The sequence below is a fragment of the Empidonax traillii genome, unplaced genomic scaffold (genome assembly GCF_003031625.1).
Source record: "Empidonax traillii isolate 1590-97213 ecotype Southwest subspecies unplaced genomic scaffold, ASM303162v1 scaffold743:size316770, whole genome shotgun sequence".
Classification (NCBI taxonomy): domain Eukaryota; kingdom Metazoa; phylum Chordata; class Aves; order Passeriformes; family Tyrannidae; genus Empidonax; species Empidonax traillii.
This window is the reverse complement of record NW_020955936.1, coordinates 43,088-71,032: the sequence shown is the minus strand read 5'-3', so window position 1 is coordinate 71,032 and position 27,945 is coordinate 43,088. Positions and strand designations below refer to the sequence as shown.

Here is a 27,945-nt window from a genome sequence, read left to right as displayed (position 1 = left end):
CCTGTTACACTATTGAAGTTAGAGGAATATAATTCATCCTCAGGGTTTGCTTCACTCATGCTACAGAGTCTGGTGCGTAACTTGCAGGGATCGTCATCCAAACCTCTTGAAATTACTATGGAAATATTTTTTTTCAGTGAAAATGGAGGGGAATATAAATGTGTTCAAATATTCTGGTAAAATTTTATGAAAAGAGAATAATGTTAACATAATTCTCATCTCTAGTATAGGTTTTTTGCCTGTGTAAATTTATAATCTGAGTCTTTAATAGAGATTTACTAATTCCTCAGTTTAGGGAAATATTTTCATACAGTACCTGTATGAAAATATTCTGCTGATTGGTGCGTTATTAAAAAAATCTCTTTTATATATCTGTGCCTTACAACTGAGGCATGGTGATTGCTCTTTGGTTAAATGTCACAGTCCTGGTTCACATAGTACAAATCTCATGTATTCCTGCGTTACTGTCATTCTTAGTGCTCCTTTTTGGATGTTTAATTTTCTGTTTTCAATTTCATTTGTGGTCATAATCTCAATTTCTTCATTAATTATAATTTGCATTTGTTTATGATGTTTCTGCACTGCTTTTTGAAACATTAAAGGCTTTCTAATGTCACCTTGTGTATCAGGGAATGATACTACCTTTTAAAAAGTTTTTAATGAAAAAGTTTTACCTTGTGTAGCTTTTCCTTCTTCTTGATTTCATTGACGACAAACTTTATGTGAAAAAGAGGGTGCCTCATAAGTAGGTTGGCTTCCTTTTGTATCCTGTGTTCTTTCCAAAGTACTACTGAAACTGATCCCACCTTTTCCTATGTTCCTAGTTCCTACATGGAAATTGAAAAATATTGGTAACATTGAAGGTCTGTCTTACAGAGAATATTATCCCTGGCAGTGGATCACAGGTCTATTCTGACCCTTATTTTTCTAAGCACCAGGAAATTTCTACAGGTGCCCATGCCCATCAAGAAGCAGTAGGCACTATAAAGTTGTTACAATGATTTTGTCCCTTCCACCCTTTGACTTCTGAAGTTGCAGATCCATTAATCCATCTCTCCACCTCTTTTTCATCTACTCTTGTGTTTTTGTGGCTGCCTAATGGTAGGGAAGATTTAAATTCTTACTATATTTCACTGTATGACCCCATCTTTTTGGTCCTGGGTATGGTACCTGGGCACATCAGAAAAGCCTTCTGTGATCTAGTTGGTTTTACTGTCCATGTGGACCACAACTGCTACTTCAGTTTTAGAGTTCCCTAAAAGGATCACTCAAATGTATTTAAACTGCATGTTCCTAACCTTTTTTAATACTATGGCCTTTCAGAGTGCTTAGAATAGAATGGAACAATCAAACTGTCATTTTTTACGACAAGGGGAACAGAGAGTTCTCACAAATTGTATAATATATATAAAAATTTGCTTCTTCCTGTAAAATAGAAAAAAGTGGCATTCCAAAACTCATTTTCCTCAGACCTTTTAAGGCACCAGGAATGGCATTTCTTTCTATGAATAGCTTAATGTAATCATAAATTTTGCCTCTTGACGTACACATCACAATAAGGAGGATGGGGAGTCAGACTGAGTTTAGGTCACTTGCTCAGGGTTTTACTTTTGCTGTTTCTCAGTGAATAAATAGATTTCTAGTTGTCTTGCTTCCATTCTGCATGTAATTTCTCATCATTATTTGGTTGTTTTCTTTTAAAGTCCTAACTTTCTGGCAGCAATATACTGAAAGAATCATTAAATTACTGGCCAAAAGTGGGAGATTCATAATCTCTAGAGATAAAACTTTCAAAAATTTCAGCTTATGGTGTTTTCTCCTACAAAAAACAAGCACAACTGTCTTCAGAAAATTAGGGAGATATTGAGAACAATCTCAATGTTTTAAGACTGTTTTAATTTTGAGAACAAAATGAGAGGCTTATACAGTTCCTTGTTCTGAAAGCAGTAATAAAATCATTCTGCATATAAATACATTTTAAGGGAATCATGTCAGCTACGTATGCCCTAGAGCATCTTATGCATTTTTGTTAGGTTTTTGATTATGTATTTACAGACTTGCTCCGAGTTAACTTTTCTGCTTATATCAGGTATGATGGGCATTGTAATAGGTTTGTGACTTCAGTGGTATCTTCTGGAGAGATTTTGCCTTGAAGACCCTTCTTAATTCCAGTTCCTAACTCTGCTTTTCTCTGTTTCCAAAATATTGATGCTGCTGCCTTTCACTGATTGCACATTCTGTCAAACCCATAATAGTCAAAAGGAAATTGAAGTCAAAACTGACCTTTTCTTACAAGAATCCTAGATAGTCTCCGAATGATTTAAGGGTAGATCTCTGTTTCCTTGTTCTCCTTCATGGCTGTTTATTTCAAAGTCTAGTCCCAAATGACCAAGAAAAATATGGACCAAAAAAAGAAAATATACAATTGATATTTTATGGAATAATGACTATTATATATTTAGTTGTTTCTTTTTAAATTATAGCCATAAGAGCAATGAAGCAATTTAAAAGCAAGAGTAATTCTTCTGGCAAGAGAGAAGCTGGTGACGGAGGGAAAGAGAAGAAAGATTTGGAACATCAGAAAGGAAAGAGGAATCGCCAATTTCCAAAAATATGGTTAACAAAATACTCCTGGTTAAAATATGATGATGAAAGGGGAATAATGTTTTGTGTACCATGTCGTAAACATAATGTGGATTTGGGGGAAAACATTCATAATTTTTGTTCTGGCACTGATGATTTCAAACTTGAATTTATAAACACGCACCAGAGTAGCGAAGCTCATGCCTGGGCTACCTGCATGGAAGCGGCCAGTACTGCTTCACCAGACAGAGCTTCTGCTGAGCAGATGTTGAAGAGCATGAACTCCTTAACATTAGGGACAGTAGAAAATATTTTTAGAACATACCATGCTATGGCTAAATCTGGTTCTCCCCTTGCAGACCTTGATGAAATTTACAAACCAGATAAGTTTTAACATAACCTTTCTCAGTTTTTCTCAGACTTATCCTTCGAAGACCACTACAGAGGCAGAACAGATCCATTGCTGATTATTAATTGCACATAAAAAATCAATCCTCCCATAACAAGTACTCTTACAGCCAGGATATGACCAATATACTTCACAGCTTGAACTACTTTTCTTTCTCCCCTGTAAAAATATTTTTGAAAGATGTAATAGGAATGCTGTATCTTGATTTTTTATCTTGGAGCTGAGAATACGTATAGTTCAGTGAAGTATCTGATTTCATATTTTCATAAATCTGCATATTCCAAATGCAACTTTCTACTTGATAATTTCCAATCAAGGTAAAGCATACCAGCAGAATATATTTTTACCATCAAAGAAATAGCAAAGGATAGCTAAAATTAAATTATTAATGACCCCACTTAGTTCTTCCAACAGTAATGAAGATGTACTAGAGATAATTTGGGAGAAATGAATGTGAGGTCATTCACCTTTAAATCAACCCATTTTCTGAATCTGAAGATCAACTCTTTCACAGTAAAATGTGTGTAATAATAGCAGAAGATGCACAATACCATTCCATATCATACTGTATCATGTAACTCTACCCTGTACTGTGTTATGCTACACTACACACATGCACATATACACACGCATATATATAGTCTCTTTTTTGGTGTTGTGCATATATCTAGGTCTAAATAGTACGTCAGAAATGAAGTAGTTTTTGAATGAATGCCTCATGAAGGGATTTTAGCCAATTCAAGAAGAGTTAATCTGCAGGGATCAGAAAAGGGATCAGAAAAAGGATCAGTACTGTGCACTATACAGTGGATTTAGAAGATCCATCATTGAAATATGTTAGTCTGTGATTTCTCAGACAAAAAAAAAAAAAGTTTAGATATATTTTGCCTAAGAAGAAATAGGGTATATATTATACCAGGTACTTTATTAGATTTGTAGAATTGCTGATGCTAAGGGTTTTCTCTTAAATCACATAATTTTGAGAGCATTTTTTCCCCTCAAAGTTTTGAAATGGGATGTTTTTAACTATGTTGAGATTAGAAAAATGTGTTGAAAATGTGTTCCCAGAATGTCCAATACCTGAAAACCAAAAAAAAAAAAAAAGAAATAAAAGCTGAAAGTATATTTAGTATCTATAATGCTGAAGTCACTTTGGTGATACAGGGGGGGAATGTTTTTTCATAATCTTCCTTTCATCCATGTGATGATTCTTGCTGTTTTCTTCTGGGCAGTCTTTAGTTTATGTACATCCTTCTAGATCTGCAAATTCCAAAATTACATTCTAGCAGAAGCTTTAATGTCTAAGAGAAAAAAAAAAAGAAAGAAAGAAAAAGAAAGGATTATTTCCAATGTCTTCATGTGTACTTGCTGGTAATATTGTGATCTACTGTATTCCCTAGAGACTTTTCTGTACAAATTTTGCTTTATCAGTAAGATTTCCATTGTGACATTTATGCAGTTCATTATTTCAGCCCAGTGGGACACTTGACATTCATCCTTATTGGATAGTGTCCTTTTATTCTAGACTGTATCTCCAATTTGTAAAGCTCACTTTGAATTCTAATCCTGTTCTCTAATAAGCTTAAAATTCCTTCCTGAATTGTTTTATCTGTAGTATAATAAATGCATCCATTTGTCAGTCTGTCTCCTCAAAGTACTTTGATCTGTTTCTGGTGAAATTTACTTGCTGATCTTGATCATCTCTTGAGTTTTTCAAAATCTTCATGAATATCAATTCTTTTTCCAAGATGCTTTCTACCTCTTCTAATTAAAAATGTTTCTAGACATTTAATCATTCAATTTTCTGTTCAGTCTCCTACATAATTCAACTAAAACTTACTGGGTTTGGTTTCTTTTATTTTGGACTTAGCAAAAAGATTTTATGAAGAGCATACCTGTTTTGAAACGAGTTCTGCTAGGTGGACAAAGGCAATTCTGGGAATTGTTTTCCTTGTTTTTTCCTAGAAGACATTATTTACTTTTACCACTTGCAGACACTGGTATTCTTTTCTCGGTACCATCTGTGTAGCTGCCCACTCTCAGCATCTCTCCATGATTATAAAGCATTAGCAGCTCTTGAACTAAAATGGTGAATCACCTTTTCGTCTCGGATTATAGACAGATATTCAAAGATGATTCCGTGCTCTGTAATATATACCCAAGTACATTAAATCCAGATAAAATACCTGAAAACAAAGTGAGGAAAGTATTTCTTATCTTTTTTTTTACATGTTTGTGAGGGATTTCCTCTGTCTCTCTCAGACTTCCTCATCATTCCTCCTACATGTGTCAGTAGGAGGAATTAAATCACAGTCCGTTTGAAAGTTTTGAACTATTAGAACTTTGGAATTATCCCAAATCAGATGTTTCAGGAGGAGGTAATAAAGTAAAAGGAATTGCCCAACAGCACATCAGCAATTCTGTATTAATAGATAGAAAATTGCTTAACTCTGAATGAAAGAGGATGTGTTTCTTCACATTTACCACACAGGAAGAAAAGTGGGTAGATCACCTGGCAGAGCTTAAATATCTCAGAGTAATTCATGTTTGCTGAAATATTTACCTGAAAACTGCATTCTAGCATTTTCTATAATCCAGTCCAAGTTCTATGACTGTGAGTAACATTTTAGATTGCAGTCCCATTTCAGACATTAGTTTTGATGCAAGTTCTTGAAATTCCTTGCCCCTCAAATACTTTTTACATATGTTTCTAAAGTCATGTAGCCTCATAAAAAAAATTAGATGATAATCTTAGTATCCTTTTAGAATTTTTTGCGGAAAAACAAAATTAAATTTCATTTCAGGAAGCCATAAACTCATAGGAAATACGGGAGCTACATTCTTTATTGCCTTACAGGGAAATTGTATTAGGAGTTGAACTGTTTTGAACATAACGTGAGAAAAATTAGATTGCCAGTGATCAGATGTGGAAAGGCAAATTCCAGCAAAAAATGCAATAAAAATTATCGTAGCTGGTCTCTTCACGGTAAAGCACTAGGAAAAAAATAAGACTGAAAGAAGATGTAAAACTTTTTCCTGTTGTTTTTTATATGAAATGTACACCAGCTCCATCACGGGCCATAGACTATTCTCCCCGTGAACCACTAAAATGTTACCTGGTTTATTGAATTACCTATGAAGTCACCCAGTAATGATGCTTCTGTTATGCAGACTTTATTGTACCATATGAAAATGATCTGATTCTTGTCGCATGAAGTTTTTATCAGAAAATAAATTTGTGATTACCTTAAAATTATTATATCAGCAAGCTAGAGTGCTTCAGTAAACAGCAAATGTTTTATCACATGGATTTTTGGGTGTTCTTTCTCAATGTGATAACTCAAGCACTTTCACAAGGTGACATCAGAGTACTGTTACCACTCTGCCAGTACTTTTTCCCCAGCTTTTGCTTTCATGTTGAAATTTATGGTAGGATATATAGCTTCAAGTCCTTCCTTCTTCCTGTCCCAATAGAATTTAAGCTTCACAAATCTGGTTTTTTCCTCCTCTCTCCAAGCTTATATATGTGTAGGATTCCTCTGCTGTACTAAGATGTGCTGAGGGCATTAATCCTGTGTTTCGTGCTTGGAGGTAAACGGAGACTGTAGACTATTAATTCAAATTGGCTACTAGATTTTGAATACTGACGTGAAATTAATATTCAAAGACATTCTTAATTTTTCTACCACTTACATCTTTTTTCATAAAGTTACGTTTCACTCCACTGTTTCGCTTCCAATGAAAATATTTCTTAGCCTTAAAATGTGCACCGCTGTGCTTTTTCAAAACGACAAGAATTTCAACTGGAAAAAGAAAAAAAAAAGTAAGTCTTACCAGTATTTCACTGATTGTACGTGCTTTTAAGGTTAATCTTAAGACTTCCCATTTTGATGCTCTGAAAGTGATCATAACCTAACGAAATCAGTTTTGTCTCTCAAAATTTAAATAATTTGAAACTTATTTTACAGGTTTTTTTGTTAATGAAGAGGTTTTGCAGTGAATCCTCACTGAGCTAGCCCAGTCTGTTTCTGGAAGAAAAGGCTCTTATCTGTCTATTAAATTTAACATACATAATTTTGCATTTTAATGCTGTGTATGACGTTTGAAGTTTGCTTGCTCATAAGCAAATCCATGCCTATTTAAAAAACAAATAAGACTTACTGGACTTACCTGTCTAATGATTTCTGTAAAATAAAATTAATGGAGCTATTTTTAACTCCCGCAACTCAGTTCTGAAAAGCTTTTTAAACAGATCAGTTTTGTTTCAAATTTCAACAGACAATGGTCTGTGTTTCTTATCCTGTTCTCTAACTTATGTTTGCTTTAAAGTGTGGAAATAGACTTATAATTGATTAAAATAGAGCACAGTGGGGGAAAAGGTTGGTAGGTATTCAGTACACAAAATCGTGTGATTGGTATTTTTGAATTGCTCATTAACTGTCAGCATAGACTGTTTGAGGATGGATTAGTGATCTCAGTGCAGATCAGAACAAGTATCAGAAGAAATGCAGTGCATTAGAATACTTGATATTTTGCTGTTAGATAGGCCACACATGATTTATTTTAATGAGGAAATCTTATGTTTGGATTTGAAAATATTAACATTATCAATAGTGCATAACAGCAAAACAAATAAGTTTCCCACATTGCTATTAAAATTAAAAAACAGATTTCCTTTAACAGAAGAATTCTATTTAAAATGCTAAATATATTTTTTTTGATATTGACTTTTCTATTAGGTTTTATACGAAAGAAAGTATTTATTGACATTTTTAGTCGCTTGATTAATTTGAATCGTGGAGAAAATTACCTTCCTGAGCAATGGATGAATTTAAAACTTCCAGATGTAAGTTAACCCCTGTTTTCAACTGGAGTATTTGTTTGTGCAATATTGCCCAATTGATGCAGCATTGTTCTTGTTAAGATAAAACCAAGATTATAGCTATTATAGGACATTATCAATTTTTCCTTAAAATTCTTTTGTTTCACTAGAGGATTCTGGAAGCCACTGGGCCAGAAACAAAATGCTTTTTTCAGCAATATATTTATTTAAAATTTTCAGATCATGGGGTTTTTTAGACACTATTGAAAATTCATTTCCAGGAGCTAAAATAACACTGTTAATGTTATTCATCCCAGCACAGGAAATTAAAATCTGGAGCTATATGACCTTAAACTTACTTATCTAAGATTTTCAGGTTTAGGGACATGAAAAATTAGAATTCGGTCTTTCCAAATCTTCTGTGCTGAATTGTCTCATCAATTTTACCTTCAAATGTTACTGGTAGGTCTATTGAATAAAATTGTTTCCTTGTTTTAGCATGTTTTGATAATTATTTCTGACATAAACCATGATTCAAATTTATATTTTTACTGTATTTCACATGTGGGAAACAGCTTCATTTGTATGTTCTTCACACAGATGAACTGCATGAGTAAAACATTTAAAGTTTCTCCGTGATGTATTTCCATTGAGTTTAGTGAAAACTAGCCAGAGCTGTCTTCATCAGTATATAAAGATCTAATCTTAGCATGGCAAATTAATTGTTTGGGGAAAACTACAAGTCAAATACTGTCTATTAATAGACCATATGTACATGTATCCCATATGCTGTGTTCTTTGAGAACTTTTAGTGCTTATAAATGCTATTTTTATTTTAATAACAGACTTTTCTTTCTTTAAAAGTGCCATTTTAAAATGAGACTTTTAAATTTATAATGAAAGCAAGAATTTATTTACGAAAGGTAATGCACAAAGCGTAAGCTAAGGTATACATTTATTTTGCACAAGCTATTCTGAACTTAACTCGCCATTTCACCATTCTGGTGTGACTTACCAGAATCTCAATAAATTTTAAATTAATAATAAACAGCAGTGTTCCAGCCAGTACCAGCACAGATGACATCTACAATGTCACCAAATTGTCTCACTGTGCTGCCCCAGGACCTTCTTCCTGTGAACACCTTCTTCTTAAACTCTGGTCTGGAGCAACCCAGACACTTCCCTCGACAAGGAAATCTGGATGTGGGGTAGAGAGTTGTGTAGAGGTGCATAGTAGGGTTTCACCATACCAGTGGTGCAGAAATGAACTGGACAAATTTGGATTCTCAAACACAGTCCTTGTAATGCTGCCTTAGGAGATTTTAGGAATGTTCTCCTGTTTGTTTCTCCCTGTAACCAGCTCTGCTATGCACATGCAATGTCTTCGTTGGTACCGCTTTTTCTACCACTAGTTTTTTCTAACTGAAGATAATGCTGGAGCAGAGAAATGGTCAGAGCCACATGGTGAACAACAGGACTGAGGATTTGCTAGACTTTGTGCTCATGCTGCTAAATTGTCAGTTCAATTCTTAGTGCTCAAGGCAACAGGACTCATGGCTCAGGGTTTCAGGATGATATCTCATAGGCAGTTTAGATACAGAGCCCTATTTGGGGAGTCAGAGCATTTCTTTAGAGGGATATCAACTGCACAGACCAGCTGACACACAGTGGCCTGTGACCTGTTTTTTTACTGATACATACCCTTTGTATAACTGTGATGTCTCTCTGCAGGACCTTGTCCTTCCTAGCCAGGAAAAGACCCAAGGATACACAGGATATTGAAAGAGTATGTTTGTATGTTTATGCATGCGTATTTGACAATATTTATCATTCTGGTTTTATAGTTTCAAAATCTGGCATCTGCATTCTCAGTGAATGCAGAATTTACTGACTGGCGCAGATTCTTGGTAGCAGCAGCACAACCTTGGCCAGTGCCATCTGTGACACAACTCCTCAAAACACTGCGTAGCTTCAAGGCTGTTGATGAAGCCGGATCAGGCTTTGTTACAAAGGAATACTATATGCAGGTTATAATTCTTTTCTCTTTTGAATCGTGTTTTATTTTGTTAAACTCTCTAAATTGAATGATGTATTGTTGGGTTTATTCACATTCAGAAACTCAGTCTGAGTTTTAAATGTTTTTTGGGTTTAAGGGTGCTTTCTGGTAAAAAGTGTTTTCAGGAAATGTCCATATTTCCACAAATCAAGCTTACTTTTTACTTCCATTTCCTAGTTTCACCATTAATTTAAAGTAAAAATAATTTCTGTTTTAAAGAAATCATTCTGTGTGCACTTTGATGACTATTAGCTTATTTGACACTAAGATTAAAAAAAACTTGCTCAAGCATAAATAAGGATTTTAGTTTCAACTCATCAGCTGTACTTAATTGAAATATTTCTAGATTTTTTTCCCCATTATTATTTCCTCCAATTAAGATTGTTTTTCAGACCTTGAGTTCCTGGAAAATTATAAAATTCTTTGATCTTTTCTCAGAAGATAGCTTCTATTTGAATTACTACATGATTTTTGAGCAAGTTTCATGGAGTATTAAGAATACATTTTTCTTCTTTTAGAAAAATTCTGCTCATTAAATTTTCACTTACAAAAGCTATGGAGGTAGTAAATGGTATCCTAAAAAGAAGAAACCAGAACATGCATAGAAACTCCACATTTTGCTTCTTCAACCATGTAGTTTACAACTATGTATTTTCAAGAGTATAAATTCACTTCTACCTAATTTTCAGTAATTTCTCAAGTATCTGTTATAAAGTACGAACAACTACTTAGTTATTCTATGTTAATGTATATTAATAATAAATTCAGTTTGATTAAGTCCAGGAATTAAGCTCTTAGTAATCTGTCTGCTGAACAGTTAGAAAATAAAGATCACCTTATTTTAATGTGTGAAAATTAACAAACTTTTTTTTTTTTAAAGCAGATTGGCTTATGGTTTAATGGAAATGAAGATCCAAGCATAACAAAAAGTTGCACACAGTCTATGTCTTTAGATAGGCTAAAACGCCTCATAAAGGTAACTAAAAACATAGGTATTTTGAAGAGACCACTGTTCAAACCTGAGAGGTCTCATACATAAGTTTCTTTTGTCTTTTTTTTTCCCGTAATTGCTTCAATGTTTCAGTGTTTTTTGAGGTCAGGTGGTGCTTCAGAATAATGTAGAAAGGAATCTAAGAATTGTCCTACTGTATTCTAAATCTAAAGTAGTTTACTCAGAATTAATTATTTGTGCTCTTCATTGAACAACATTAATTTTGCTACACAGTAAGCAGCTTTGTAAAGAATGGTCACTGCATCTAAGCTCGTAGATGTTTCCATGAAAGAGGGAGCTGATAGTGTGATCTGAATACAAAAAATGAAATGCCTTGAACATGTTTGTCATGATACAAATTTCTCTATGTTCTGTGAAATTCAATTTCTCTTTCCTTGAATTACTTAAACACATGATTTATCTGGATTTACACAGCATTAACATGCTTTTAAACACAATATCTCTTATTCACAGTAATTATTGTATTTCATCCTTTTCTCTACAGTCCTTGATTTATATTCCATTAAATTCCACTAGTGGAAATTGGTTTACATATTTTTGTCCTTTTATAGTTTTTCTTCAGTTTATTTGCTGATACCAGGAAAGATCCTGCTCTGCTCGACTACACTGAGATGCTGCTTTATTTTGCCTCCCACTCTGATCCAGTTGAAGGTGTATACAGAGCACTTAGCGTTGCTACTGGAACATACGTTCACAGAAAAAAGGAAGCCTCTCATCCATGTGCGGTAAAGTATTACAGTAAATTACTAGAGAAAGTAGTAGTGCTTTCAAATTGTAAATTAACTATATTTCTGTATATTTGCTTACCCTGGATATCTCCAGTCCTTACAAGAAATCTCATTGACTTCATGTGAACTCTGCAAATAGTTTTACTGACTTTGGTAATAATACTCAGAAGTATCCTTCCAAAAGTCTGGAAATTTGCCTGCCAAGTAATAGTGAAAGTTTAAGATATTTACTGGTACATATGAATGTAAGGTAATTCTTTAACCTAGTCTTAGACCACCAGTCAGTCCCCAGGAATTAGACTGTAGTGTGACTGTAGTGTTATCTATGGATGCGAAACCTGATATTATTGCTGATCTTGCTATATTTTCCACTGTGTTTCTTTGGGGTATTTAGAAGTAGATACACCATTGTTATTATTTTCAAGTGTTTAGTTTTACCTGTAAACCAGAAGGATTAATAATAATTAATTTCATACAAAATAATTTTTATATTATTTTCACAGCCATGATGAATACGTTCTCAAATCAAATGAAACTGGTCTTTTGAACATTTTTGGTACTTCTGGAGCATGTTTTTATTTTTAAAGTCTCAAAACTGCAATTAGTGCACTGCATGCATCAGTTACTTATTATTGAAGTACAAGTCATTTTTTTGAGACATAAATTACTTATGACACCCCTTGGAAAGAACACATCTTGGAAAGAACACGCCATTCCAGATAATAAAATGTTTCATTGCCCTGTCACAACCATGTAGAATTTACCCCATACTTACAGTACAGTTGAGATCTCTGGAAACAGTAAAGAAAGGGCATTATTTTACTACACAGTGTAATCATATAGATAAGCATAATAACATATTATCACTTCAAATGACAAAACATGTTATACTTCCCTGTGTTTTATTTGGCACAACAGAGTTTTTGTACACAGGAAAGTCTGAATAAGACAATTTCTTTTTCATACTTCATAGCAAGAAGTAGAGCACAGAGTGCTCCCATTTAGATACTGTGACCTGAACTTAGTTTCCCACATTTCAGTGGAAAGTTCTAACTCTCATCTCACTGGATATAAAGCTACACAATCTGTTCTCCTCTTTACCAGTTTCTGCTGTGTGTGATCTGTTTGGTTGGAAGTTTTGTAAGATATAACTGCGCTGTCATTACCACCTAAGTGTCAGCAATTTCTTTAGGCTCTGAGTCACAAGCGAAGGTGAACATTTGCCTTCAACCTACAATTCATAACATATCTCTGAGCAGAAGGAGTTATATCCCATCTAACTGAGGATTTCCTCATGCCTGATTTCCCAGTCAAGGCATTGGCTCTGTTAATCTGTGCTATGTCCTGTGTGCAATGTGTTATACAGACAGTTCATGTGCCTAATTCACCTGGGGACCCTCTTAGAAACTTAGGAATATCTAAGAATTAAATGTAAATAAATCTTGCTTGTGTGGATTCTCCTTGACTTTATAATTGTCTGTTGTAAGTTGGTGCTCAGAATCACAGGACTGATAGAACATAATTTTAATATTTTCTTTCTTCTTATGCCTTGTATTCCATCTTTGTGCACTTTAACAATAATGTTGAATACAGACAAAAGAGAACAAAAGAAATCCCATTCCACTGAAGCAAATTAGTTTTCTCCATTGGTTTTATTAGAGCCAGCATTTCATGCAAGTTGTTCCACAAACACAAGGGGACAAAAAGTAAATTGTATATTGATATTGTGTCATGGTTGAGCCAAGCTCCATCAAATACAGAGAATCCTGAAGACATCCAAAGTGGTTTGAGGCACCAAATTAAGAACCTAAATCTTTGTTTCACTGCAGGTGTTTACCTGTGATCTAAATATCCCAGTTCTCACTACAGGTACTGGAAATTTAGCAAGTATTATCAATGGAATATTCATCAGTCAAATATAAAGAGCTATATTGCTCATCTCTTAGAAGTTTTGTAATACAACTTACATAGCTGGCTTATAAGTAGGAACTTATACTGCTGCACCTCATTTGTCTTGTCTCTTTTTCTTCTTTAGTGCTGATAATTGTAATGGCTTCTCATTGGTAACTGCCTACAGAAATATGTCTGAAATTTTCATGCTGTTAATAAGAAAAGCTCAGCCAAATATATTCTTGAGACTTCTTTAATTTCATAGCAAAGACCCTCTCACTTAAAATGCTTAACTTTTAAGTCTTGGTAGTGTTGTTATTGGCTATGTAGGTCTGAAAGCTAAATGTAAATGATGCAGAGGGAGATAGGAAACTTCAGTGTTGATATTTGTGTAATCTCAAGTATTTTCTGTTAAAAAGACTGTATAAGTGACTCTGCTCCTCCTGTGTTCAAAATTACGTGTATTAAGGCCTAAGGCACGTAGCACAAGTGTGACTGAATCTCAGCAGTCTCTTCCTCCCAATGAAGAGAGAAATGGTTTGTTCAATTAAATGCAATTTCCTGTTGTTGTTAGTTGTTAGTCTACACAGTGGCATAATGTAGTCAAAGCATTGTTCACCTATGTGAGATCCTTTCTCATCTTTGTGCTCCCAAATCTCTACAGCAGGTTTGGTTTTGGTTTTGGTTTGTTTTGTTTTTTTTTTTTCTTTGGCCAGCCCTTATATCACCACAAAGTTACTTAATTGCTTGTTTAAATAAAATTCTAATTTTTCTGCATAAAACAGAAAATCTCATCTTTTTCTGTGGAGAGCTGTTGGCCAAAATGGAGTTCTTGCAGTGACTTCTTCATTTGGACTAGAAAATTCCTACTGTTTTTTTTCATGTGAACATCCAGAATCCCCAAGTTTACTCCTTATATAAAGGCAAAGTTCTTGGTATTGTAATTTATAGCTATTAAATATTTTTATGTTTTGTTGCTCTGAGAAATGTTATTTTTTTCTGTAGAATGTTGGCCACATTCCTGGAAAAAGCTGTTTATTAAATTTCTGCTAATGCCAACATTATGGATATTCTGGACTCTTAAGTTCTATTCTGTCCTACAGTGCAGTAGGTAATTTTGTCTGAGTTGATGATTTTTGTTTTGCAAGGACTTAAGTTTGACGTGTAATCCATTGATCCTTAATGAATGTTTAACTGAAACAGGTGATCTGACAGAATATTTACCCTGAAGTATTATACATTAATTTTCTTAGGATTCTCCATTGTCAAATGAGAGGACTTCAATAGAAAATGAAAAAGAAATCTTGAGTTACACAGGTGGAGGAGTAATTTCAGTGGCAGCTCTATTCAAAGTGTTTCATACTGGAGGAAGAAAAGATCAAGATAATCATAAATTTAGCAATTTGGAGAAGACAGGCAACTATGATGAGGTAGGCGGATTGACTCAAAGAAGGTTTGCATTATGTGCTACATAAATACCTGCCGTGATCTTTGCTTTTCTACCATTTTTAAACAATAAATTGATGACATATTATTTTTATTTTAAAGAATTTCATTAAAATATACAAAGAATTAGGCACTGAAGATCTGACACCTATTCCAGTTGAACTCCTTTTGATTCACTCTTTCATGAAAGACTTGATTAACAGCTACCAAGGATACAAACTTCATGTGAGTATTGCTTTTTGGGACCAAGAACTTTGTAAGCACACGTATTTAAATTTGCATTATCCTAGAAATGTAGATTTAATTAGTGTAGATGCTGCCAATTTGCAACATAGATCAGCTGTACAGCTGTAGGTTAGATCAGTTGTTTTCTTGTCCATGAAAGACTGTGTTGCTTTCTGACCTATTTTTTGTACGTCTGGCTGGCCTGTAGCTACATACAGGTTTTCTACTGCCTTTTCACTTTTAGCATTGCCTTTCTCCTTACCCATAGAAAGGAGACTGTGCTATCTTCCCAACAGGATCATACTGCAGGACACTATAGGATATGTGACAGGCTATGTTCCATCCCAGGCCAACCAGGCTGCAGAAAAGGGCATGCAGAGGTAGTAAAGGACTAAGTGTTCTTCTGTGCCATTCTCTAGAGCCTCCCTGTGCTTAAACATGCATTAAAACAGTTGCACATAAGGCAGGTTTGGACCAGAGTATAACCCTATTTATAATATAATGGCCAGTCTTCGCGAACAAAGAACCAGGGAAGGTCTTTACACCTTCCAGCCTGCGCATTGGATTTTTTTGGTGAGACACAGTGTGCGCGGAACTGAGCCCACCCTTTGATCCTGAGGTTCATCTGGCGGGGCCAAGCGAGCTTGGACGGTGGCAGCGAGGTCCTCAGGACGTAGATGGATTGCCTTACAGGGCTAACGAGCTCCATCTGCCCGGGGAGTGTCCTAACCAGGAATCGAACACGGGTCTTGGCATTGGCAGCGCTGCATCCTTAACCTCTAGACCACCAGGGGCTCCCTATTTAATGTATCAAACTATGGCAAAAATACACTATATACAAGGTCTAAGAAAACAGTGTGAGATAAGAGGAAAGGATGCTTGCATTTGCATGCCCAGAGTTCAAATATAAACAGTCTTCACATGTTTAAGATAATCACCACCAGGAGCACATACTGTCCCACACAAAATTTGAATAAGATAAATTATACTTCAGAAGTAACTTGCTATTTCTTAATTACATTCATCACTTGTAGAATGTGAAGTGCCCATCACTTATAATCTTTGTTAGTAAAAGATGAGATATAAAAAGAAAAGAATATATTTACTCAGTCAAAGAGAGGGTTAAAAATTAATTTGCTACAATAGGAAGGGACAGAAAGGGAAAATGCAAGACAAAGAAAACACAATTGAAGATTATAACTGTCAGTGGGTATCTTGCCTATGTTGACGTCTCAGCCAGTTTGGGAATATAGACACCATGGAATGTTAGGTCATTCCTCCCTTTCCTTCCCTATTCTTTCTTCCTGACCCATTTTATTTAATTAGTACTTTGTTTTATAATTTGAATTCTTTTTCCATCCTCACTGAATTTCTTGTAGGCCAAAGAATTTCTTGAATTGGCTGTACGTGTTCCATCTCAAGATTTGTTCTTCACGCTGACTTTGTTACATTTAACATAATGCAGCCTCTTCATGTAGACCCAATGTGATGCAACCTAAAATAACACTTAACTAAGGTGTAAACTGAGAAAAACTGTATCTATATGCTCGACTAAAGGGTGACCTTTTTTTTTTTAAATCTCTTCACACTAACCAAGAGCTGAAAAAAAAAAATCACATTAATAAAATTTCTAATATTCCTTTACCACTTTTAGGAGGAACTGTTATATAGCTTAAACAGTAGACTGTAGTACACATTTAAAAATTTTTAGCTACCATGATCACCTATGTTATTTCTGGCTTGCAGGATATATTCAGAGCACGTTAGTTATAGAAATTGTCACTCTGTGAGAAAAGGTGTAAGATAGTGTATATGAATCTTGGCAGTAGCTGAGGATTTCAATGTACATATTCTAGCCCAAAGGAGTTTCCACATCTTGTTTGTATGTTGATACCATTGCACTTAAATAATACATTTTTCCGCTTATTTGGCAGGTTTGTTTGATGCCTGTATCTCCTGACTCAGCAGTTAGGTGATGCAGAGCTTCACTGCTCCTTTGTAATAGTTTAAAATTTTCTCTTGAAAGGGCTTATGCTGTCTGTATCTCAAATATAGTACTCTACGGTTTCTATACTTAAACCAGAATATTTTATTCCTTGACTGTATTGTTGTAAACAGACTACTGTTTTATGGATGAAATCAACACTTCAGTCTTACTTTCAAGTTTTGACTAACTGGTGAAGAGTTCAGACCACAAGTTCTTAACTCAAGTTTACAAAAAAGTGTTAAATTCATTAGCAAACAGGCATAGAGACCGAGGGGCCATTGTTATAAGTACGTTACAATTCTGATCTAAAATATGTGAACTCCAGGAAAAGTCTTCCTCTGTCAATTCCATATTTGGGGAACAGGTAAACTTTTTTCTTTCAAAGACATTGCCTAAGTAAGTAAAACAATATTTTTGCCAACAATTATTTTTTCAGAAATTCTCCTGAGAGATGTCTAAAAAAATGAAATTCAACCACAGTGCTGTTATTTTGAGATCATTTACAAGATAAATATAGCAAGTTAGGGTGTGGTTTCTAAAGTTAAAGCGTTTCTGCTAATGCAGTCAGAAACATCAGAAAATAAAATGTTTTGCTGAAAGCTATAAATTAGCTAGCTTACAATTTTTTTGAGTTAGGACACCTGATTCCTTTGGATCTTGGTGATCTGTTCGATTTTAACCAACACAATCTCTCATAAAAATATTTTTTCAAGATGAGATATATTCTTGTCTTTTGAAGGGGTTGTTTTCTTAGTTCGTGTACTAGTGGGCTGTCAACATCCTACATGATGATGAACTTTCTGACTTTCTGCCTTGGTAAGAAGTCAACAAAGAATAAGCTTGGAAATTCTATGACTTTTTCATCTGGTCTTTCCTGTCCTGATTACAAATCTTTCTGGTCCTGACTAGAGCTTTCAAGTGGTTTGCCATTATCAACACATATTTTTTCTGCTTATCACATGAAATTTGTTACTTGAGAGTATTTAGATGACACCTATATGTGTGTGTTTATGAATACACTTCATTACATTCCAAATTAAATTTTCTTTAGATACCTTTAATAATAAATGAGACAATATTTTTCTTAGACCAACTGATTCAGGAGGAAGAAACAAGTGATTCTGCCTTTTCCACTGCATGGGTTTGTCTCTTCGGCTTGGTCAATTAAAGGGTCTTCTTCAGGCCTTTTTATTGTTACAGTTCCATCTGTTCTGAGGTTGTCACAGATACAGAACTAGAGAAACAATCCCACATTTCAGTAACTCTGCATTTTGATTCCAATAAATTTAAAGAAAGAGTCTGGGTTATATTCTACTTCAATAATTTGTAACGCGTAGTGCAGTATCTGTTAATCTGAGTGGACTACTTCTGTATAGTTACTAAAGAATAACAAGATAGCTTGATAATTAGAATTCAACTTATTGATATAAAAATGTTATGCGTTGGATAAATTATGTTACATTTTTTATCCTGCTTTTAAGTCTGAATAGTCCTTTTTAAAAAGCTCTGGCTTTGAAGATAAGGATATGACACTGCCCCTCTATGCATCTATGTTTTGAATATATTCAACATAGGCCCTTGCATTAATCTTATTCCTTCTAAATTAATTATCCTGTTATTGTTGTTAATTCTGTTAATCATTTCAGTAACATAACTGAGATATTTATTCAAATAGGAATTCCACTGAAATAGGATTTCTATTAATGTGTAGTTAACATGTCTTTATCAAAAATATTTATTAGTATGCTGAGGAATTATTACAAAAGGTGTTTATAGTCACAGCAGCCATTTGATATTACAAACTCAGCAATCAATCAGAACTCCACTTATCACTTAACAAAGTTATCTGTTTATACAGATTATATTCAGTACATCTTATGACCTAGACCATATAGTTCATTGTCAATACTTTGACAGAGAAAAGCACTGCTGAATTACTGTCTAGTCACAGGCTGTAGTTGTAATACTTGTGAAACTTGAGAAGCTTTTTTCATGTGGTGTTTTAAATGTCTCAGTGTGCAAGAAAAGGAAAATTTAACTCAGTGTTTAAGTACCTAGTTTAAAAAGGAGAACTATGGTATGCTTCTTTTTATCATGTATTTCATCCCTAACAAATTTAAGAATGTGAAATGTACATGAATAATATTGTTTCTTACATTCAAAAAATAGAAAAAAATATATATTTTGGAACAGTAAGTTTGCTTCATTAAACACAGACAAAGCAAATCTGTTGGAGCGCTGTATCTCCAGTGTTTTGACAGTATTTAAAATTACATTTGCTAATATTTACTATTGTGGAACTGGAATTGAAACTCCTTTTTCTGACTCAATGTGCTGAAAAGGGCCTTCTCCTACTGAAGTATTTCTTAGAGCCAAAGATAAATGTTAGTACTGCCTTCTAAACCAAAGGACTGGTAACATTTTCTTTTAACATATTTCTATGGTATTCACTGAAATACTTCTGAAATACTTTGCGAGCTTGTGAGGCATCATTTACATACAGGCAGTTCTTGCTTTTGGAAAAAAACTGTATCTTCAAAATATGCACAAAATATATATTGGACTACGTATCTGAATTTAAACTAATTTATTTTAAAAAAAATCTCACTGCAATTATTCTTCCGAAGGAAAAAATTATGTTTACTGACAATATTGGAAAATGCTATTAAGTTAAATTGCTATTTATCTCTGTACTGAACTTTCATCATGGGGTTTTTTTAAACCAAAAATTCCTCATTCACCCAACTAACAGAGTGAATAATATTGGTGAAATTGGAAGTAGAGCAGATTGTGCTGATACAAAATTACTGAAAATTAACAAATTGAACAATAAAGAACCGAACAAAAAATTAAACTAATGAGAGTATGTATTCTTCCAAATGCTAGTCACTTATTTTCTTTTATATCCGTTTCCTGGAATTGTTTAAGTTCATCCTGAAATATGATGTGGAAAAAAAAATAAACTTTATTGGAGAGTTTGTATGTTCTGAATAGCATTTGCTGGTTTAAATAACAGTTTTAATACCTCTCTTTAGGGATTTAAGTTCAAGCTGATGTTTAAGATCTCTGTTTACTTTAAGAATTGCATTTTAGCACATTGCAGTTTTGTAAAGGCAATGAAGGCAGTGAAGTTCTGTGGATAATATGAAAACATCATCTCAATGATATTAATGCTTAAGATGAATGACAGCATTGGTTTTAGTGCCCTTCTGGAAGACAACTTCTGTGAGCTGGGGAACATGTAACTTATCTTCACTGAACTTAGTTTTTCATCACAGTGTTCTAGCCACTAGTTAGAAAGTTCACCCCATGGAAAGACAGGTGTTATTATTACAAGTTTTAAGGTAGATAAGGCTGCAATATGGAATGACTTTTTAACATTTCTTTTTCCTCTTCACAGGACATTAAAAGCTTTCTCCAAAGACCTAAACAAGCACAATCTACTGATGGGGGGAAAAGGCATGTAAGAACATCAACTGTTGTTCACGAACATTAAGAAATATTTTTTTTCTTAAGTTTATAAGAAAGTTGTTTTACATTTACAGTCCTCTCTTCTGTAAGGAAGGCTTTTTTGTTGTTGTTGTGAGAGCAAAATCCCAGTGCAATTACACATTTTCTGTTACTTTAAGTTTAAAAAAAAACCAAAACCCCAACAGGAAAAGTTATGGTTTGCTCATGTCAAATAGTCTGATCATATTTCTAAATAAAATTAAACCCATTTCTGAACATAAACAGAGATGATAATGTGTTCATTAAGAGTTGGTTTAGTAAAAGAATATGTCCAGTTCTTCTAAGTAAACTAAGATATCTGTTCACTTTTTGTTATGTGTATAGTTTATTATTTAATTAATTAAATGTTGTAATCCATTAATCCTTTAAAACATGTTGCAATTTGTAGTGAATAAAATATCTGTTCACTTTTTGTTATGTGTATAGTTTATTATTTAATTAATTAAATGTTGTAATCCATTAATCCTTTAAAACATGTTGCAATTTGTAGTGAATAAAATAAGTAAATGAAAACACTACTTTCTCAAAGATCAGGATAAACTACCAAAAGGGCATGAAAATGGAGTGCCTGTTGACAGTGGAGATGATGACTCTTTGCTATTCCACCTTTCTAACATTCCACTACGTCTCAGCTCTGCTACCACGTGCTCAGAATCTACAGGCTCTTCCTCCACAGCAGCACCAGTCAGAGCCCAGTGGTGTGGGTGGCACAGGGTCACCTCCCCTCACAACACATGGAACAGACATGCAGCAGCAGGGCAAGCAGCGCACCGTTTGTGGTTCCACTGCCAATTTTGCACATCACATCAGTGGTTGCAAGAATTGTGGGAGTTCCACACCACTGTTTTCAGTAACTGACCAAAAGTCCTTTTTTCATTCACATGGTGTATTCAAGGGCACCGGGTTCTCCAGACACATTTTGCAGATTTTCATGTGTGATAGGTATTTGTCTAAAACTCCCTATGGCACACCATGACACCTAGAGGGTGTTGGCTTCTCTGGCAGATTAAGCAGAGTTTTGGCCAAATGCTCTCATTTATGGCTGAAGTGGTTGTTTCTTTTTCTATATCAAGTGTGACTCTTACTGTTGTTTCTGGAAGTTTCTCTGGAATAGATTTCAAATAAGTTTTCCTGTTATTAGAATGTTTGTGTTTAAATGTAGTTTTATTCAACTTTTCCATTCTCTTGTGTCTGCTGATGGCTAACTATAAAATGATAGGAACTGTTTTTTCATGGAAACTTGTGGCATACATTTCAGAACACTCCTGAGTTAAAAATCAAGATATCTAACAAACCTTTAGTTTCCAGTGGTGTTCATTCTTCCGATCTACAGTTTAAAGTTTTCTGAAGACTAAACATAGGAAACAGTGATTTTGGAACTCAGTGTAGCATCTAAGTTTGTAGTCTGTCAGCTACCCAAGATGGTAGCTAACACTGGGCATTCTACATCGTCTTACTAGCCTACAAATGTTATTAGTAAGTAAATAATTCCAAAATGCCTACTCGTATCTGAACACTGCTCCTTCATTCTGGAGTATATTTTTCTGGATTCAGCATTACCCTGGTAAAAATTGCACAAAATATTTAAAGATTCCTTTCCCTGGTTTGATTCTTCAGGGCATTCAAACATATGATGCTTTCTAAGAATACAAGTAATCCCATTAAAGTATGGAACTTACAGGGAACCACAAACCTTTCCCCTTTGTTGAGAATGCCATCTGCAGAGAATGATTTTTACATTTTTAATGTATCTTTATTAGTTTTTAGCCAAGTATGTATGATAGTATTGCACTTGCATAACAGTTGCTGATGTCCCTTATGATGTTTCTAGATTGGTCTTGAAATATAAAAAAATTATCTATCAAAAAAACAATAGTAGCATACCAAAAAAAAAAGATAAACTGGTATAGTTAAGGTTAGACAGTGACTAACAGACCAGATAAATAAATTTATTTGGTAGTAAATATTTTGTCAGATTTTTTAGAACTTGATGTCAATAATGGTGGGTTTATTTCTTTGTTGATTAAAGACAGTAAAATTTTGAAAGGAAAGTTAGTCTAGAGGTAGAAGATCAAAGCATTTATATGTGATATACTAATCTCAGAATAGAACCCAGTGAGATTATCACTTCAGGCAAATAATGTTGTGTCTCTTCACTCTACCTATTTTGTCTAACCACACCGGCATAGAAACAGATGTAACTTTGTTGTGCCCCCGCAAACCATGCTGAAACCTCAACATCCTCCTTTTACTTGTGACAACAGACTTTATGATGCATACAAATTAATCTGCTTTGTTACTATAATCATTTCTTCACATAATATGTAAAACTTGGTCAAAATTTTGTCCCCAACATTTTTGAAACATTACATCTGTCTTTCTATCTATCTATATTCATACAAGACTCCGGCTTTTTACTTCTCATATGAAATTATTACATGGATAGAAAAGAATTGAAGTTTTGCATGCCTTTTGCATGTTCCATGATCTTTAAATTGTGCTATTGTTTCAAATAAAACTAAAGAAGGCTAACTAAGAAACTAAATAAATAGTTTCTTAGTAAAAACCAGCTTTAATTAGTAAGTGTTAGATTCTGACTTTGCATGCTGGAGATCTCTATGTGAAAATAAAAAGGCATTATTTTCAGAAAGGTTGCATACAGTCCCTGAAGCTGAATGAGGGAAGAGGGAACTTCAGCTTCTGGAAATCATAAATTTCTATTTAGGTAAGATTTTGCAAGTATTACAGCTTTGTCATACACTATTTATATATTTTACCTATGGCCTAGAGTGGGACATAAAATCATTACTGATAAAGTTTGAAATTAAGTGCAGATTGTGGTGCAGTGTCAAGTAATGAACAGTAATGAACTGTTCAAGTAATGAACAGTAAAGTGGATTGCAAGAAGTGTCAAACTTCATGCACTGCTCATGTACTCCTCTATGGGAAAAGGAAAGGTATAATTTGAAAAGCAAAGGACATGTGCCCTGACAATAACAACTTGTTTTTGTTAACAGTTACTATTTGAGTATAACTGAGTATCACAATAGTTATTCAAGAGACTTGAAGTTCCCAACCAAATGCTGGTACCCAGACATGAAAGAGGTTCTTGTTTTTATGAAGAGGCAATGCTGAGTAGATTTGCATTCAGATTTGGCATGGAGTTAGTGTCATATCATGTTCAGTTTTCAAAGCTGCAGTTCAAGCAGGGTGTTGGAAAATGGAAAGTGTTCAGAGAATAATGTCAAGAATTATGGGAAATCATATTTTGTATAAGAAAATTCAAGGAACTTGATCTTCTTACTTGATCAAAGGAGAACGTAATGGGGTTTCAGGTATCACTTTTACAAATTCCATGTAGGGCATCTTCAAAATAACAGGTTTCAAAATAATAAGCAGATTTTTAATAGGAAGTAGATTAACTTTAGTAGCAACTAGCTAAATATGCCATTTTCCTCATCAGAGTTATAAAATCAAGATAAATAATTCTTTTAGATCCAACTTGTGACAGGAACTGAAAGAATAAATAACTGCATATTTGATGATAAAATACATAATTCAAAACTTAATCTGAAAGATTAGTTTGGCTTTCAGTTAATTGTATGCCACGTTTGATCCTGTTTTCACACCCTGCTATCTTTTAATGTTCTATTTACTCCTTCACTTATGTCTGGTATTCTTGTGTATGCTGCATAGAAATGATTGGATAGTTTGCTTTAGAAAAGGTGCAAGGAAGTTTACATTATCAATATTCTTATAATAACTAAAATTACTTGTATTCCATCCCTGCAAAAATCTTCTTTCAAAAAACCCAGCAAACTAAAAGTTTCTGCTGAATTAGGATGTCTTCTACACTTTTATTAGTTTGCATAAAATCTCTCTGCATAAATCAGTCTCAGCATTTCATTCTGTAGAGAACTCATGCTCCATATTAGCCTGTTTCAGGGCTATGACCCATTCCTTTACATAAGTAGAACCCCTCCAGGCTCGTTTCTCAGGAAGCAGAGTGTGGTAGAGGAAGATGCAAAATTTGCAAGCAATCAGAACACTTTTAAAGGCAGTTTTGTTTTGGCTTGGCTTGGCAGTTTTTTTGCTTTAAAATGCAACTGTGTGATGTCACACTGTCGCTGTAATAGCAAGAAAAGTTCCTCAATCTGCTCTATGGTCCTTACCTCAAAACTTCCACTGAGCATGAGGTTCAGACATGGTTTCTTTTTGTATTCTTCATAAGTGAAGCCAACAGTTTCATTAAAAACCTTTAAGGTCTGCTGAATTTTCTTAATGTGTGCAGACAGCTAAAGGGAAGTTCTCCAAATTACTGGAGAAGCACAGAATGATAGATATGATCTGAAAATCAAGCATACTGCACAAGCTTCTTTGCAGTATTTTAGTTATGCAATTAAATCAGTATTAATCAGAAAAATTCAAAAGATGTAATTTTGTTCACTTTATCAGTAAAAATTACCTGTGTTGATACTGCTTTTATTACCTCTAACAGATTCTTTAACAAATACGCTTATTTGTAAGAAGAAAAGCAGTTGCATTTAATTGTCAGTTTTACAAAATGTCCTTGACAGTGGGAAATAAAATATTTTCTGTCTATTTTTAAGTATTATGTGTAATGAAAATTCTGTAGTCCAATATCTTGTCTTAGGACATCCCTGAAAATTCAAGTAGGAAGGTGCAAAAGGTTACCACTCTGAAAGGAGTAACCTCTCACAATATAAATGCTGGGGCATTTCCAGCTGAGGAGCAGCTCTGCTGGAAGGGGGATGTTGGTGGACAACAAGCTGAACTTGAGCCCTGGCAGCAAAGAGCAATTTTGGCATGTATCAATAGGAACACAGCTAGAAGTAGATTGAGAAAAGTCCTTATCCTCAAGCAGTTAGCACTCATCATATTTACAGTGTGTGTCCAGTTCTGTACCTCCCAGTACCAGAAAGACATCAACACTTACGTTCAGGACTTCTCATTTACATTCGTTACTTTCAAGGCCTTTCAGTGTCATGGCTTCAGTAGCAATGCTTTGGACATCCTTCAGAACAGCAGAGCTTTGACTCAGTAATGCAAGGCTTGACAAGCTTCTAGCTCATACCCTTGCTGCATTAACGTAAGAAAAGTGGTTGATTGTATTTTGAGAAAAGCTTGTACTTATCTTGCACTGTGAATGTCTTACCTGTTAAATAAAAAGTAGTAATAGTACCTGTCAGTAACAAAGAATGTGCCTACGCGCATAGTTCAAGTTAGACAAAACATTTAGTTTTCCTCTTTTTTCTTGTGACAGTAGTTCATCTGTTCTTTGTTTCCAGCACATGTGTGTAGAGATAGATAGATAGATAGATAGATAGATAGATAGATGCATATATGTACACCTTTATACAAACATATGCATATATATATGTACACATATATAAATACATATATACATAGAGAGCACTAAAGCTTTTCATGCCTGCTTACAGATAGGAGTAAATTTTCACCTGAAAGAGTTTAATTACATCCTGATACCATTAATTGCAACTTTTCCAGCAAATGACATTCTGTGCTCAAGATGATTTTTGATTTTTTTTAAGTATACAGCCTTTTAACTGTTTGAACTCATAACCTGATCCACTACAGAACTTCACATGTATTATTATAACTAACATAAAGTAGGTTTAGGATAAGGTCTTGGTCATAGTTTGTCCTGTGGAAGTGTTTCTTGTTCTACATAAATAGTAATTATAACAGTGTAGGATTTTCATTGGACATTTTTAATTTGTAAATGGAAATAACCATATGTGCAAAAATCAAATCAATATTGCCAGTATTTTAAAAACTGCATGTACTGAAATCTCTTGGAATTCAAAGTTAGCATACTCAGGCCTAGATTAAACATACAACAAAACTTTGCAGTACCATGATGGCTGACATTCAGATAGTACATATTGCAACTGATTTAGCTTCAAGTTTTTCTTTTTAACCTCATAATGATTAGTAGTGAGGCAGTGAAATCAGAATTTTTTTAAACTGGATAAGTCATTCACATTTTTTTCTGGGAGAAGCCTAAAAGGGAGGAAGGGAGGCTGTGGTTAGAGTTCTGTGATACGGATATGTCTCACAGAATCATAGAATAATAGTATATACTGAATTTGAAGGGACCTACGGGGGTCATCAAAATCCAACACCTGGTTTTACGCAGGAGACCCCAAGAGTCACACCATGTGCCATGAGAGTGTTGTCCAAACACACCATGAACTCTGTAGGCTTGGTGCTGTGACCACTGCCCTGGGGAACTTGTTCCAGTGCTTGATGACCCTTTGGATGAAAAACCTTTTCCTACTATCCAATCTAAACCTTCCCTGACACAGCTTCAGGTCACTCCCTCAGGTCCTGTCACTGGCCACCCCAGAGAAGAGATCAGTGCCTGCCCGTGCTCTTCCCCTCGTGAGGAAGTTGTAACTGCAACAAGGTCTCCCCTCAGTCTCCTCCAGGCTGAACAGACCAAGGGACCTCAGCTGCTCCTCATATGGCTTCCCCTCAAGGCCCTTCACTACCTTCATTGTCCTTCTTTGGACACTCTCTTAAGAGCTTAATGTCTTTTTTATATTGTGGTGCCCAAAGCTGCCACAATATTCAAGGTGAGGCCTCTCCAGTGCAGAGCAGAGTGGGACAATCCCCTCCCTCAACTGGCTGGTGATGCTTTGCCTGATGCCCCCCAGGTCCTTCGGGCTGCCAGGGCACTGCTGACTCATATTCAGCTTGTTACCAACCAGGACCCCCAGCTCCCTTTCAATGGCACAGCTCTCCAGCTTCTCATTCCCCAGGCTGTACATACAACCAGGGTTGCCCCATCCCAGGTGCAGAATCCAACACTTGCCCTTGTTGAACTTCATACAGTTGGTGATTTCCTGGCCCTCTAATTTGTTGATGTCTCACTGCAGGCCTCTCTTGCCTTGAGGGAATCAACAGCTTCTTCCAGTTTGGTATCTTTGCAAACTTACTTAGTATCCCTTCGAGTCCAGCATCCAAGTAGTTTAAGATGAAGATGTTTAAGGGCACTGGGCCTAAGATGGAGCCAAATCAAGTGAAATGTAATATGGAGGTGTCAAAACTGGCTGCAAGTTAATTAGCTAGTTTAGACAATGGAATCTTGCTAAAACAAACAGAAGTTGGTAATCTTTCTGCAGCAAACATACATTCTTAGGAGGCAAATACAGTTTTCTGAAAAATACCTTTTTCCTGTTCTGCCCTTGGCTAATGGAACAGGAAATAGAAGGTTTCAGCTTCTCTTCTAA

General features: G+C 34.8%; 2 protein-coding genes across 3 annotated transcripts in view; both read left to right on the top strand.

Moving 5' to 3' along the window:
- The window catches only part of LOC114066147 (sperm flagellar protein 2-like), a 54,732-nt gene extending 51,156 nt beyond the window's left edge, over positions 1–3,576 (top strand). For both annotated transcript variants that reach the window (XM_027900611.1, XM_027900613.1), the window contains exon 27: positions 2,484–3,576. In XM_027900611.1, coding sequence (XP_027756412.1) covers positions 2,484–2,977 — 494 coding nt within the window. In that variant the 3' untranslated portion in view covers positions 2,978–3,576. The remainder of the gene's footprint in view (positions 1–2,483) is intronic.
- On the top strand, positions 302–27,945 carry LOC114066146 (sperm flagellar protein 2-like). Its single transcript, XM_027900609.1, has 10 exons — positions 302–437; positions 6,748–6,819; positions 7,732–7,838; positions 9,659–9,841; positions 10,754–10,846; positions 11,434–11,607; positions 14,754–14,930; positions 15,049–15,171; positions 20,559–20,639; positions 27,838–27,945. The coding sequence occupies exons 3-10, from the start codon at positions 7,818–7,820 to the stop codon at positions 27,943–27,945; spliced, it is 960 nt and encodes a 319-aa protein (XP_027756410.1). The 5' UTR covers positions 302–437; positions 6,748–6,819; positions 7,732–7,817.

Bases quoted from the DNA above. Each gene is read 5' to 3' on its own strand.
- LOC114066146 (XM_027900609.1), top strand. From the start codon at position 7,818: ATGAATTTAAAACTTCCAGAT. The intron at 9,842-10,753 runs GTTATAATTCTT...TTTTTAAAGCAG, and splicing joins CAAAGGAATACTATATGCAG to ATTGGCTTATGGTTTAATGG. The intron at 14,931-15,048 runs GTAGGCGGATTG...TTTATTTTAAAG, and splicing joins AGACAGGCAACTATGATGAG to AATTTCATTAAAATATACAA.